The 15,254-nt window shown below is 44.2% G+C and overlaps 1 protein-coding gene across 1 annotated transcript in view; it reads left to right on the forward strand.

Moving 5' to 3' along the window:
• ryr2a (ryanodine receptor 2a (cardiac)) overlaps positions 1 to 15,254 on the forward strand; it is a 426,354-nt gene that overhangs the window by 401,593 nt on the left and 9,507 nt on the right. The window contains exons 93-97 of the mRNA XM_055640013.1: positions 1,978 to 2,108; positions 3,606 to 3,648; positions 4,194 to 4,327; positions 10,286 to 10,346; positions 14,826 to 14,972. Coding sequence (XP_055495988.1) covers positions 1,978 to 2,108; positions 3,606 to 3,648; positions 4,194 to 4,327; positions 10,286 to 10,346; positions 14,826 to 14,972 — 516 coding nt within the window. The remainder of the gene's footprint in view (positions 1 to 1,977; positions 2,109 to 3,605; positions 3,649 to 4,193; positions 4,328 to 10,285; positions 10,347 to 14,825; positions 14,973 to 15,254) is intronic.

The following is a 15,254-nucleotide window of genomic DNA, read 5'->3' on the forward strand; positions in this document are numbered from 1 at the left end:
GAGTCAATTTAATTGTCATTTGGACCCCTAGAGGTCCAAACGAAATGCCGTTTCTGCAGCCATACATTACACACAAATAGACCCCAGACACAACATAATTACATTTTACATAAACATCCATCACATAGCTGTGATGGAAGGCCAAAAAAAACTTATCTCTCCACTGCACTCTCCCCCCCCCGATGTCAGAGTCAAAGTCAAAGCCCCCGGCTGGCGATGGCGATTGTCCCGCGGCCATTGAAGCCACGCCGGGTGGTGCGAGGTCGCACACCAGGTCTTGGTGTTGGAGCCCCCGGTGTGTGCTCGCAAAGTCCCGCGGCCATTCCAGCCGCGCGGGGCGGTGTAGTGAGGCCCAGCTCCAGGAGCTCTTCAACCCCGCAACACGGGCGGGAGAATTCGCCGTTGCAGGAGCCCCGAAAAGCGGTCTCCCTCCAGGGATCCGCGGGCTCCCGGCGCCGCCGTCCGCCAGACCCACAGTTGCAGCCTCCGACTCAGCAGCGGCATCGGTAGCAGCAGCAGCAGCAGCAGCAGCGCTCCTCCACCGCTCCAACCGCTCCGGACTCGGCCAGCCCCGCGACGGCGACGGTGAGTAGCACCAGAGTCCCCGGCTTCTTCCTGTTGGAGGCCGCTCCTCGTTGCGGCCTCAACGACAACGGAAACCCGACGAGAAAAAGGTCGGGTCTCCAGTGCAGGGAGAGATTCAAAAAGTTCCCCCCCCCCCCTCCCACCCCCACCCCCCACCCCCCCACACACACACCCCAACAAAAATAACAAAAAACTACATTTAAAACACAGACAGAAAATAATAAAAATGCGGACAGACTGCAGAGGCCGCTGCTGGCCAGAGCCGCGCCGCCTACCGGGTGGCACAGTGATACTACAGTAGAGTTGCGGCCTCGTATGCAGTTTGTCCAATTTCCCTGTGGCTTTGTTGGGTAATTGGATTCTGTAAATTCTATCTAGTGTGTAGGATGTGAAACCGGCATAGCGTAGAACTAGTGTACAGGTAATCGATGGTCAGCATGGATGTGGTGGGCCGAAGGGCCAGTTTCCACACTGTATCTCTAAACTAAAAACTAGATTGTACATATCTATCAAACCAGTCTGAAAAATTGGGGTAGAAAATAATTGGAATAAGAATAATGGAACGTTCCTGTCTTTGATTTGTTGTCAACTTATCAGGGTCTGAATTAATGCATTTACCTCAAACTGGAGTACAATGCTGTTTAACTAAGTTTTTGGTATCACATCAATGAGCAAAAGTATATCAAAGAAATGAAGCATATCAGGATCAATGTTAATCACGATTAAGTTGCATAATTGTATTGGTTGTGTGCTAAGTTAATGTTGAACTTCAGAAGTTAGGAAAATAATACCCAATCTAGAAAACATTGCTGTTCATAAGTTTTGGGAGCAGAATTAGGCCTTATAGCCCATCAAGTCTACTCCATTATTCAAACATGGCTGATGCATGGCTGTTACATATCAACTATTGCACAGTTGCCCAAATTCATGTTATTTTTGCTGTGGAGCATCAAAGTTATATAAATTCCTTGAGGATAAATGTCTTTCTTGCATGTGATTAAAAACCAGTCTGGAGTCAAATGATAAGGTGGGGTTCATGGAATTATAGAATTATGATCTTTGAAATTGGGCTGCTGTGTAACTCAGATGACTCTCCCTTCCCTTCTCCCCCCCCCCCCGCCTCCCTTTACTCGACCCGCAATGTTCAACCAGTTCTACAGTTCACAAAATGTTTTTCTCTTGGGATCACACCTTCCCTAGCTAACAATTGGTCTAGCGGGGAACTTCCCTGACTGAGGTCATCCGGGTTTTCCCCCTCCCCACCCCTACTTTCTTCAGGGTCCTGACCTGAAATATCACCTATTCTTTTTCATCAGCGATGCTGCTTGAGCCGCTGAGTTACTCCAACACGTTGTGTCTATCTGAGCTTGTCCAATTGTTTGGTTCATGTAGGTCCCCCTGGTTATTTTCAAACGCGAGAAGGAGGTGGCCAGGAAGTTGGAGTTTGATGGATTATACATCACAGAGCAACCTTCAGAGGATGACATCAAGGGACAGTGGGATAGGCTGGTCATAAACACTCAGTAAGTACAATGGTTCAATTCAATGGTGCTTTTATTATCTGCATACTTACAGAGAATAGAGGTTGGGAGGTCATGTTGCAGTTATATAAGATGTTGGTGAGGCCACATTTAGAGTATAGTTTTCAGTTTTGGGCACCATGTTATAGGTCATTATTCAGCAAGTTTCAATGAGGTCCCCCACCATCCTTCTGAACTTCAGCGAGTACAGGCCCAGTGCCGTCAAACAAAGAACAGTTACAACACAGTTTAGCTCTGGCTCATTTAACAATATGTTACCACACTGATACTGTGGAACATATGCATATATTCAGCTACTGCTGAAGTTTTCTCTCTGTTAAACCAAATCAATCTGTACATAATTAAAATTCTGATCATGTGCTCTGCCAGTTTGCGCATTGTTTCTATTCGCGCTAAAACGGTACGCGATAGCCCTACGATTTTCTGCCATATTACTCGCCGTTCTCCTGCGAGGGCAACAGGTTTCGTTCCGATCGGTGGTGTTGTAAAAGTTATCGAGGTTTAAAAATCTTAAAAAACGTGTCCCGCCTCAATCACAAACTCCTCTCTGCCCTCCTCACGGTAACTTGTTTATCGTCTTCCCAACACAAGCGGCGGCCGCGGGTGGGGTTCAGTGGAGGCCCTGGTCCCATCTCTCTCTCTCCCTCATCACTCACCCCTCTCCCCCGCCCGCCCTCTGCGGCAAGGGCGGTCCCGTCTACCCGTCCTCCCGGGTCCGTCGCCTTAGCTGCCGCCATCGCGGTAACTCACCCTCACGGCCGTCTCAGAGGAGATCTTCTCCACCAGCTCATCAAAACTCGTGTTGCCCACTGTGACAAACACCGACTCCATCCCCCCCCCCCCCCCCCGGCCTGGCGGCGGCAGCAAGTAGGTAGGCGGGTGGGCAGGGAGGGGACGGGCTGAGCGGCAGCAGCGGGAGGGCGGACAGGATGGGGACTGAGCGCCGGCTGAGCCGGAGTGGGCAGAGGGAGGGAGGGAAGGAATGGCCGAGCAGTTTGCGTGGGGCTTGAGAAACTCACACACACACACACACGATGCAATTTGGTCCAATCATCAAATCAACAGGATCTAAACCACAGCTAACAATGAATGACCTGTGGAAGAAGGAACTACAGATGCTGCTTTTTATGGATTTAGGGACGAAGGGAGTAACTGAGGGTAGGGGAAAGGAGAGGGAGAGAGAATTGAGGGATTGGGGAGGGGGTGGAGGAGAGGGGAAAGAAGCGGGAGGGTGAGAAGGAAGGGGAGGGAGTGCTGGGGGAAGAGGAGAAATGAGCCGCGCCTGCGCAGTTGGGGGCTATGTGTGAGTGGTTGAATGTTGCGTTGGGGAAAGGGTTGCATTGGGGGACCAGGCCTCCCGTGTGACAGGGACCCAACGGGTCCCCCTTAGTCAGGAAATTCAGCATGTTTGTTACTTTTATGGTATGAGTGTGTTAAGAGACGTGATCAATGGTACTAATACTGCACTCCTTTTTTCAGATCTTTCCCATATAACTACTGGGACAAGTTTGTGAAGAGAAAGGTAGCTACTGTCTTCCGACCTACACATTCTGTGATGTTTTTCATTCTGTGCTCCCTGTAGGAAAACACTTTGACTGATTATTAGTTTAGTTTAGTTTAGACATACAGTGCGGAAACATGCCCTTCGGCCCACCGAGTCAGCGCCGACCAGTGATCCCCTTCGCTAGCACTATGCTACACACTAGGGACAATTCACCATTTTTTACCAAAGCTAATTAACCTGCAAACCCGCTCCAAACACGTACAGGTTTGTATGCTAAAGTGGCTTGGTAAAATTGTAAATTGTCCCTTGTGTGTGTTGGATAGTGCTAGTGTAGGGGGTGATCACTGGTTGGCATGAACTCAGTGGGCCGAATGGACTGCTACTGCGCTGTATGTTAAAACTAAATAAACTAAACTAAATGTCATTGTTCTGTTTCAGGACATTTGTCAATAAAACACCCTTTACTCGTGTTTTATCTGCTGTTACTCTCATCATAGGTCCAGACACATATCTTAATATGGCAGTAAAATATTTTGGTCACATCTTACCATGCATCCCTGCAGGTTATGGACAAGTATGGAGAATTCTACGGTCGGGACAGGATTAGTGAATTGTTGGGCATGGACAAAGCTGCTTTGGATTTCAGTGATGCGCAAGAAAAGAAAAAGCCCAAGAAAGAAAACTCCTTCTGTGCAGTGTGAGTAGTGTTAACAAATGCTATGAAACCATTCCAGTGTAACACTATATCTCTATAAGTCTCCATATCACTGTTTAAACTATAACGTTTTATTCTTAATGTTTTATTCTTAATGGTTCACTGTATGTTGTGATGTCACTTGTGAGCGGAGCACCAAGGCAAATTCCTTGTATGCGTACATACTTGGCCAATAAACTTATTCATTCATTCATTATATGTCTCGTTTCCCTTTCCCCTGATCCTCAGAAAGGTCACCTGTTCCTTTTCTCCAGAGATGCTGCCTGACCAGCTGAGTTACTCGAGGTTTTTTATGTCAATCTTCAAGTATAAGAACGTATTGCTTTGTCTCAAGTAATCTATTTTCTTGCAGTGGGGGCATCACAGTGGCGCAGCAACAGAGTTGCAACCTAACAGCGCCAATGACTCGAGTTCCATCCTGACTATGGGTGCTGTCTGTATGGAGCTTGCACATTCTCCCCATGGTCGTGTGGGTTTCCCCCAGGTGCTCTGGTTTCCTCTCACACTCCAAAGACATACTGGTTTGTCAGTTAATAGGCTTTGGTTAAAAATAAATTATGCACTGTCCCTAGTGTGTAGGGTAGTGCTTGTGTGCGGAGATCACTGGGTTGGTATGTCCTTGGTGGGCCGAAGGGCCTGTTTCTGTGTTGTATCTTTAAACTAAACTAAACTAAAACTGGGAGGTGGAAGTTCACACGCGGGTGTGCATACTGTAATTTATTTATTTAAAATGTTTATAAAATCCTATCTGGAGTTCACGAGCTTGATGATTTGTTTCAACAAGTTATTCAAAAGCAAAACTTCCCTTTAGTACAACGTAATCAAACACGATATACTCCTGCTGTCTATTATAAATGAGAATCTTCACAGGTTTCTGGATGATTTAATTGACATTGGAAATGTGATCTGGATCCTTTGTTGTTCAGTGGCAAAGATTGAGTGTATGTTACAGTTGCCTAGTCATGCCGACAGTAATCATCACCTATAAAAAGTGACAGTGCTGGAGTAACATTATGATTGTACCTGTCTCAACTACCTCCTCTGGCAGCCCGTTCCATACACCTACTACCCTTTGGGGCCTTCTGGATCCCCCACCTCTTCCAGCTTTTCCCCTCTCAAAATAATCAGCCTGAATAAGGGTCAATCCAAATCGTAAGATCCATGTCCTTCAGAAATGCTGCCTGGCCCATTGAGTTCATCCATCACTTTGAGTTGCTCAAATTGTCAGCATCTGCAGTTCCTGGGGCCTTCATATCCTTCTATCATCTTTCTGTGCATTTATGGAAGGATGAAAGGCCGGTCCTTTTAAACTCGTAATTCAAATACTCATATGACTGGAAAGTATCTATTTCAAGGTGGGTTAGCTTTTCAGTGGACAATCTCCCAGCAAAGATGTACATGCTATCTATTCCTTAGAGCATGGGAGGATGAGGGGTGCTTATAGAAGTGTACAAAATCGTTAGAGGGATTGATTGCGTAAATGCAGAGAATTTCTTGCCAGAGTAGGGGAATCAAGAACCAGAGGACATTGGTTTAAGGTGAGGGGGAAAGATTTAATAGGACCGTGAGGGGTATCTTTTTTACACAAAGGGGGGTGGGTGTATGGAACGAGTTGCCGGAGAAGGTAGTTGAGGCAGGTGCTATTGCAATGTTTAAGAATCATTGAGACTGCCAAACCCAGGCAGATGGGACTAATGTAGATGGGACATCTTGGTCGGTGAGGACAAGTTGGGCTGATGGGCCTATATGATTCGATGACAATCTATCTCTTGGATGTTGACTGTTTCACGACTTGCTTAAGTTCTTACTGTGAATGACATTCCAAGTATTAATAGCTTGCATTACCTGTTTGGCATCTACATTGAGGCTGGCTGGCTGGAATGATGGTGTTATGTCCTTGCTTGTTCCCTATTGCTAACCAGCTGGAGATCTTGATTTATCCAAAACTGTAGCACAGCAAGGTTTAGCAGTCACAGTGGAGTCAAAATTGACCACAATCCAATTTGGAAATGCTGACGGGGTAATCCTTAAGCTCTGTGAAGTATCTCGAATTTACTACCACAAATTCTCTGCCTCAGAGGACGGTGGAGGTTGTTCTCTGGATGCTTTCAAGAGAGAGCTAGACAGAGCTCTTAAAGATATGGGGATATCAAGGGATATGGGGAGAAGGCAGGAACGGGGTACTGATTGCGGATGATCAGCCTTGATCACATTGAATAGCGGTGCTGGATCGAGGGGCCAAATGGCCTACTCCTGCACCTATTGTCTAATGTCAAAAGGGTGGTTGGTGTATGGAATGGGCTGCCAGAGGAGTAGTTGAGACAGGGTATGATCGCAATGTTTAAAAAATATTTGGACATGTACATGATAAGAAAGGTTTAGAGGGTTATGGACCAAACACAAGCAGGTGGGACTAGCGTAGATGGGACATGTTGGTCAGTGTGGGCAAGTTGAGCCAAAGGACCTATTTCCACACTATATAACTCTATGATTATTGCCTCTGGATTCTTGCTTGTTCCATTCACACAAATGAGCCACCCACAGAGATGCAGCCTTGGTTTGATTGCATCCATGGAATTCTTTCAGCATAGCAGTTTGAATATAGATAGCTTAATGAGAGGTCAGGGAGTATATTGTGGAAATATATCATTATCCACTTTGAAAGGAAAATTGACAAATGTACAAAAGATGGACCTGTCTGCTCCTGTTCTTTATGAGACCCTGTGAAATGGTTGACTTCTAAAGGAGAATTTGTTTATTTGCTCCCTACCATGCTCCACAAGATGGATCTTGAAAGTCTTCTGCCCTCTCATACCTGTGATATAAAGCAACTTCCTCTTGGCAAAGGTGGCAGTAAAGTTGCTACCTTTCAGCATCAGAGATCCGGTTCAATCCTAACTGAGGATGCTGTCCATACAGAGTTTGCATGCTCTCTCTGTGACCGCGTGGGTTTGTAGGTTTAAGTGAAATTGGAAATTATCCCTAGTGTGTAGGATAGTGAAAGTGCATGGGGTGATCACTGGTTTTCTCAGACTCAGTGGACCAATTTCCGTGCTGTATCTCAAAAAGTAAGGTAAAGTAAAATCCTGAGGCCCAATATATACTTTCACAGGCAACATTTGAAAAAAAAATCTTTTCATTGGGACCCTGGCTGCCTCTGGTGAAATCCAATTAAATTGTCAAAGAGATTCTCTCCTTTAATATTCGTATGAAAGGTTATTTTATATTTATGATTTATTCAGCTCAATGCTAAAACCTGAAGTTATCTCTGCATATTTCTTTTAACTATTTTTTGGCTGATACTTTAAAACGTTTGAATTTGACTTGATTCTCTAATTTCCTACAGCCCAATTTTTAGATTTAACTGATTAAAAATGCTAGATTAGCAACTGCAGTCTACCTGGGTGTTTTTTTAATACATTCAAGGGATGTGGGCTTTGCAGACTTAGCCAACCTGTCAATTGTCTGTCCCTAATTGCCCATGAGAAGAATTGATCAGTGCATATGTGTTCAAAGCAAGAGAAGACATCTCTTTGAGCAACAAGCTTTGACCGAAGAGCTTATGTTAGAGAACAAAACTGCATCAAAGTGTGTGAAGATTGACGCAGTATTGGCTCTTTACTGCATTTATCTCAAAACATTTTACAACCATGTCACGTTTTCCTTGTGAAACATTCTATGTTCACATGGTTCTAAAATGTTTTGAGATAAATGCAGTAAAGAGTCAAATCTGCATCAATCTTCCCACACTTTGATGCAGTTTTTTATTTCAATGTCGTGGATAATGTAGAGAACGGATCAGACAATTGAACCGTCCTCTAGAGAATGGTCCTGACCTACAATCGACCTCATTGAAGACCTTCACACTATCTTTAATTATTCCTTATGGAGAAACAAAGAACTGTAAATGCTGGTTTGTACCAAAAATAGACACAAAGTGCTGGAGTAAGTCAGCGAGTCAGGCAGCATCTTTGCAGAAAAAGGATAGGTGACGTTTCGGGTCAGGACCCTTCATCAACCCCGACCCAAAATGTCACCTATCCTTTTTCTGCAGAAATGCTGCCTGACTCACTGACTTACTCTGGCATTTTGTGTCTCTGTTTAATTATTCTTTACTGGACTTTACATTGCACTAAACGTTATACCCTTTATCCTGTAACTGTGTGCCGTGGACAGCTCGATTATAATCATGTATAGTCAAGTCAAGTTTATTCGTCACATACACATGTACGAGATGTGCAGTGAAATGAAAAGTGGCAATGTGGCTTCTTATAGTGAGGTACGATATTGTACTGAGGTACAGTGAAAAGCTTTATCATTGCGAGCTGTTCAGTCAGCGAAAAGACTATATATGATTACAATCAAGCCGTCCACAGTGTACAGATGTAAGATAAAGGGAACATTTAGTGCAAGCCAAAGTCCAGTGAAGTCTGATTAAAAATAGTCTGAAGGTCTCCAATTAGTTAGATGGTAGCTCAGGACCGCTCTCTAGTTGGTGTTAGTCTGATTAAAGTGAGAGATCTAAGAGGAGATTAAAAACAGCATAATTAGAGTAAGAAATGCTATTGTTGGATTAGAACTTTAATAATGGAGCGATGGTAATGAATGATTGCAGATCCATTTCTGGGACCAGCATGCAGTGAGCGGCCTGGCTTTAGCACCATCGACAAGGTCAACATGTACATGTCCGTCTGTGTCAATTATGTCAAAGTTGGAGATGGTCAAAGCTTCAAATTCCTAGGCATAAATACCACCAACAATTTGTCCTAGAACATGGAACATTATTGCACAGAAAAATGGTCTTGGTCCAAACACATAAAGGTCAAAAAAACATATCAATGCATCTCCTGAATCGAAACTAAGGAAATTTGATATCCAATAACTATTTTCTTCAGATGCAGCACAGAAAGCATCATTTTTGGATGCTTCTTAACTTGGTTTGGCAACTGCTCTTCCCAAGAGCATAAGAGATCGCAGAGAGTTTTGAATACAGCCCGTCCAACACGCAAACCTGTCTCCTGCCCCTCAACTCAGTCTACACTTCATGCAGCCTCTGGAAAGCAGGCAACATAATCAAAATAATACAAGGAACTGCAGATGCTGGTTTACAAAAAAAGACCCAGACTGTTGAAGTAACTCACCTGGTCAGGCAGCATTTCAGGAGGACAGTGATGGGTGACATTTTTGGGAGAGATTATAGGGGGAGGTTGAGCAGGCTAGGACTCTATTCTTTGGAGTGCAGAAGCATGAGGGGTGATCTTATAGAGGCGTACAAAATTAGAAGAGGAATAGATTGGGTAAACGCACAGCCTCTTGCCCATAGTAGGGAAATCGTGAACCAGTGGACATGGGTTTAAGGTGAGGTGAGAAAGATTTGATAGGAACCTGAGGGGTAACTGTTTCTTCACAAAGGGTGGCAGGTGTCTGGAAGGAAAGGGTAGGTTTAGAGGGGCTGTGTAAGAAGGAACTGCAGATGCAGGTTTACACCGAAGATAGACACGAAATGCTGGAGTCACAGCAGGTCAGGCAGCATTTCTGGAGATAAGAAATAAGTGACGTTTCGGGTTGTGACCCGTCATCAGACCGAGTCCAGCATTTTGTGTCTTTCTTAGGTTGAGAGGGTTATTGGCCAAATGCAGGCAGGTGGGACGTGACGATGGGGCATGTTGGTTGGTGTGGGCAAGTTGGGTCGAAGGCCTGTTTCTATGCTATATGACTCTCCATGACTCTATTGGACTGATATTGGAGTGGATCACTGGGAGACGTTCACATGGTTTAATGTATGGCAGCTCACTTTTAATCCCCTCGATCAACAAATGCTTTAACCTTCATAAGGTTATTTCGCTCTCTGTTCCTGGCAAATATTTCCTGCAAAATATTTATCTTCCCATGTCATTCAGTTGTTAAACCTAATCAGTTGATTGGTTTTGTTTCCTGCAGACTTAACTCTATTGATGTCAAGTATCAGATCTGGAAGCTGGGTGTCGTGTTTACGGACAATGTAAGTGATATACATGGATGAGGATTGTGCTGGGATGCAATGAACCAGGAATTTGGGTATAGGAGCAGGGAGGTTCTACTGCAGTTGTACAGGGTCTTGGTGAGACCACACCTGGAGTATTGCATACAGTTTTGGTCTCCTAATCTGAGGAAAGACATTCTTGCCATAGAGGGAGTACAGAGAAGGTTCGCCAGACTGATTCCTGGGATGTCAGGACTTTCATATGAAGAAAGACTGGATAGACTCGGCTTGTACTCGCTAGAATTTAGAAGATTGAGGGGGGGATCTTATAGAAATTTACAAAATTCTTAAGGGGTTGGACAGGCTAGATGCAGGAAGATTATTCCCGATGTTGGGGAAGTCCAGAACTTGCGGTCACAGTTTAAGGATAAGAGGGAAGTCTTTTAGGACCGAGATGCGAAAATCATTTTTTACACAGAGAGTGGTGAATCTGTGGAATTCTCTGCCACAGAAGGTAGTTGAGGCCAGTTCATTGACTATATTTTAGAGGGAGTTAGATGTGGCCCTTGTGGCTAAATGGGATCAGGGGGTATGGAGAGAAGGCAGGGATGGGATACTGAGTTGGATGATCAGCCATGATCATATTGAATGGCGGTGCAGGCTCGAATGGCCGAATGGCCTACTCCTGCACCTATTTCCTATGTTTCTATGTAACCAGGAAACACTATCTCATGCACTTTGATCACTTTCTCTTTTGTTGTGCTCACGCTTGATAAGATTTGCTTAGACAACTCGCATAATAAAGGTATTTACTGTATTAGGGCGACACAGTGGCGCAGCGATAGAATTGCTGCATCACAGCACCAGAGACCCAGGTTCAATCCTGATTATGGGTGCTGTCTGCATGGAGTTTGCACATTCTCCCTGTGACCGCGTGGGTTTTCTCCAGGTGTCTCGGCTTCTTACTGTAATTCCAAAGATGTGCAAGTTCTTAAGTTAAATGGCTTCTGTAAATGGCTCCTCGTGTGTAGGACAGAACTACTGTACGTGCTCATTAGTTAACGCTGACTCGGTGGACCCTGTTTCCACACGGCATCTTTAAACTAAAACTAAACTGATGCATGTGGCAATAATAATAATCCAAACCAATGTATCGGCTGTTGAGAACATGTCTGAATTCTTGCATCTATCATAATGACAGAGGTGGAAGAAAAGAGGGGAACCAGAAGCTACCTTTGTCAAATCTAGAACCAACATGATTTCCATCATCAACCCTCTCAGTCACATCACCAACTTTATGAGCACCATATATATTTTTTCTCATTTTACCGGGAATTGAAATTTAGTTCGATTTAACAAACTTCCATGCCAGTGATTGTATTCTTTAGTCTTTGACCTTACCTTTTTCCTTGAAAGTGGCATCACAGGTAGATAGGGTGTTCAAAAAGGCTGTCGGTACATTGGACTTCTTCAGTCAGAGTACTGTGTATAGAAGTTAGGAGGGCATGTTGCAGTTATATAATACGTTAGTGAGGTCACATTTAGAGTATTATGCTTTGGGCACTATGATGTTGCCTGGATTCGAGGGTCTGAACTATAGGGAGAGGTTGAGCAGGCTAGGTCTCCATTCTTTGGAGTGAAGAAGGATGACAAGTGATGTTATAGAGGTGTACAAAATCGTGAGAGGAATAGTTATATGCAACGAGAATTGAGGCAGGTACTATCATAACATTTAAGAAAAATTCAGACAGGTACATGGATAGGACACGTTTAGAGGGATATGGGCCAAATGCAGGCAGGTGGGACCAGTGTAGATGGGGCATGTTAATTGGTGTGGGCAAGTTTGGCCGAAGTGCCTGTTTCCCCACTATGACTATCTGTCTTGGAATGTAATCATAACACAATACTGAAATTGTTATAAATTTGACCTAGACAGCTTACTAACTTCAGTTTTATTTCATCTCACAGAGATTACCTTGAATGCAATGCTCCGTGCCCAGAAATAGCATCATGATGGCCAACATTTTTCTGCTTTCATTTCCATATCGCTCATAATGTTCTTTTAATGAATGTGCTCCTCATTTAATATTGAATTTACATAATGCAATAGAAAATGTGAAACACATTGTGAATATTGAATGGTTCAATCAATGACAATTAAGTTTGCAACTCTTTGACATAATTAGGTCTCAGAACACCAAGCATTATTGTTTTTTTAATTGGCATAGATAGGGTGGACAGTCAGAACCTTTTTCCCAGGGTGGAAATGTCCAACACTGGAGGGTATAGCTATAAGGTGAGAGGGGGAAAGCTTAATGGAGATGTGCGGGCAAGTTTTTTTACACAGAGTACCTGGACCGCACTGCCAGAGGTGGTGGTGGGCAGATATGATAGTGGCGTATAAGAAGCTTTTGGATAGGCACATGGAAATGCAGGGAATAGAAGGATGTGGATCATGTACAGACAGATGAGATCAATTTAACGTGGCATCATGTTTGCCACAAATATTGTGGGCCGAAGGGCCCGACTTGAAACGTCACCTATCCATGTTCTCCAGAGATGGTGCATGATTCCATGAGTTACTCCTGCACTTTGTATCCTTTTGTGTTAGCCAGCATCTGCAGTTCCTTGTTCCTACATACTAACTCTTTTAGTTTCCTCATTTGTAAATCCCGTTCACCTGCTTGGGAGCCCCACTGGTAAATGAGGCTTTGTACCTTTCCTGAAAATTGGTGCTTTTCATAAATTGTCCAGAATTAAGAAACTCTTTCTACAAATTTCAGTGCAATTAGAAAATATTATTCAAGAGCTTTGTGGCCTGGATTTCTAACGTGATACCTTTAAATATACCACCATAATTTAAAATTGGACATCAGCAAAACCAGTTCCATTACTGGGCAGCACTGTGGCATAACGATACAGTTGCTGCTTTACAGAGCCAGAGGGGGTTTGATTGGCAAATGATTGGCCAAAGATGAAAAGACAAAAGGTGTGAGATAACAGATTTATAAAGGTGATCTTATATAGCTGTACAAAATGAGAGGAATAGATTGCGTAAATACGCAGAGTTTTTTGCCTAGAAGAGGAGAATCAAGAACCAGAGGACATAAGCTTAAGGTGTGGGGGGTGGGGGGGGGAAACATTTAATAGGAACTTGAGGGGTAAGTTATTTACACAAAGGGTGGTGAATATATGAGACAATCTGCTGGAGGTGGTCGTTGAAGCAGGTACGAACATAATATTTAAGAGACATTTAGACAGGTGCATGGATAGAAACATAGAAAATAGGTGCAGGAGTAGGCCATTCGGCCCTTCGAGCCTGCACCGCCATTCAATATGATCATGGCTGATCATCCAACTCAGTATCCTGTACCTGCCTTCTCTCCATACCCCCTGATCCCCTTAGCCCCAAGGGTCACATCTAACTCGCTCTTAAATATAGCCAATGAACTGGCCTCAACTACCTTCTGTGGCAGAGAGTTCCACAGATTCACCACTCTCTGTGTGAATTTTATTTTCATCTCGGTCCTAAAAGACTTCCCACTTATCCTTAAACTGTGACCCCTTGTTCTGGACTTCCCCAACATCGGGAACAATCTTCCTGCATCTAGCCTGTCCAACCCCTTAAGAATTTTGTACGTTTCTATAAGATCCCCCCCTCAATCTTCTAAATTCTAGCGAGTACATGCCGAGTCTATCCAGTCTTTCTTCATATGAAAGTCCCGACATCCCAAGAATCAGTCTGGCGAACCTTCTCTGTACTCCCTCTATGGCAAGAATGTCTTTCCTCAGATTAGGAGACCAAAACTGTACGCAATACTCCAGGTGTGGTCTCACCAAGACCCTGTACAACTGCAGTTGAACCTCCCTGCTCCTATACTCAAATCCTTTTGCTATGAATGCTAACATACCATTCGCTTTCTTCACGGCCTGCTGCACCTGCATGCCTACTTTTAATGACTGGTGTACCATGACACCCAGGTCTCGTTGAATCTCCCCTTTTCCTAATCGGCCACCATTCAAATAATAGTCTACTTTCCTGTTTTTGCCACCAAAGTGGATAACCTCACATTTATCCACATTATACTGCATCTGCCATGCATTTGCCCACTCACCCAACCTATCCAAGTCACCTTGCAGCCTCCTAGCATCCTCCTAGGGTAGGTTTAGAGAGATATGGGCCAAGAGCGGGCAGGTGGGATTAGTATAGATGATGCATGTTAGTCAACGTGGGTAAGTTGGGTCAAAGGGCCTGTTTCCACACTGTTTATCTCTATGACTGTGGCTAAGAAATAAGGCACAAAATGTGAGGAAGGAATATAGGTGGAAATGGATAGGAGGAAAGGAGAGCGAGAGAGAGAAATGGATGCACAAACAGGTGGGGCACGGGGAAGAGGGGGAGAAAGGAGGGTCACTTTTCTGTCTATTTTATTGTAAGCCAGCATCTGCAGTTCCTTGTGTCTCCACCAAAGTTCTGGCTGTTGTCTGTATGTAATTCCTGCTTCTCTTTGTTTGCAGTCGTTCTTATACCTTGCCTGGTACATGACTATGTCAATTCTAGGACATTATAACAACTTCTTCTTTGCTGCCCACCTGCTGGATATCGCGATGGGATTTAAAACATTGCGGACTATCCTTTCATCAGTGACGCACAATGGCAAACAGGTACTAAAACTTGGACGTGTGTGTTTCTACATTTAAAATCCTGAGAGCAGGTTAGTAGAAGAATGCAAAGAAACGTTAATATCATGAGTGAAAAGGGTAAACAGGAGCTTGACGAGGATGTTGCCAGGACTTGAGGGCCTGAGCTACAGGGAGAGGTTGGGCAGGCTAGGATTTTATTTCTTGTAGTGCAGGGGAATGAGGGGTGATCTTATAGAGGTGGATAAGATCATCAAAGGATTAAATGCACAGTCTTTTAACCAGAGTAGGGGAATCGAGAAGCTG

The sequence above is a fragment of the Leucoraja erinacea genome, chromosome 8, assembly GCF_028641065.1.
Source record: "Leucoraja erinacea ecotype New England chromosome 8, Leri_hhj_1, whole genome shotgun sequence".
Classification (NCBI taxonomy): domain Eukaryota; kingdom Metazoa; phylum Chordata; class Chondrichthyes; order Rajiformes; family Rajidae; genus Leucoraja; species Leucoraja erinaceus.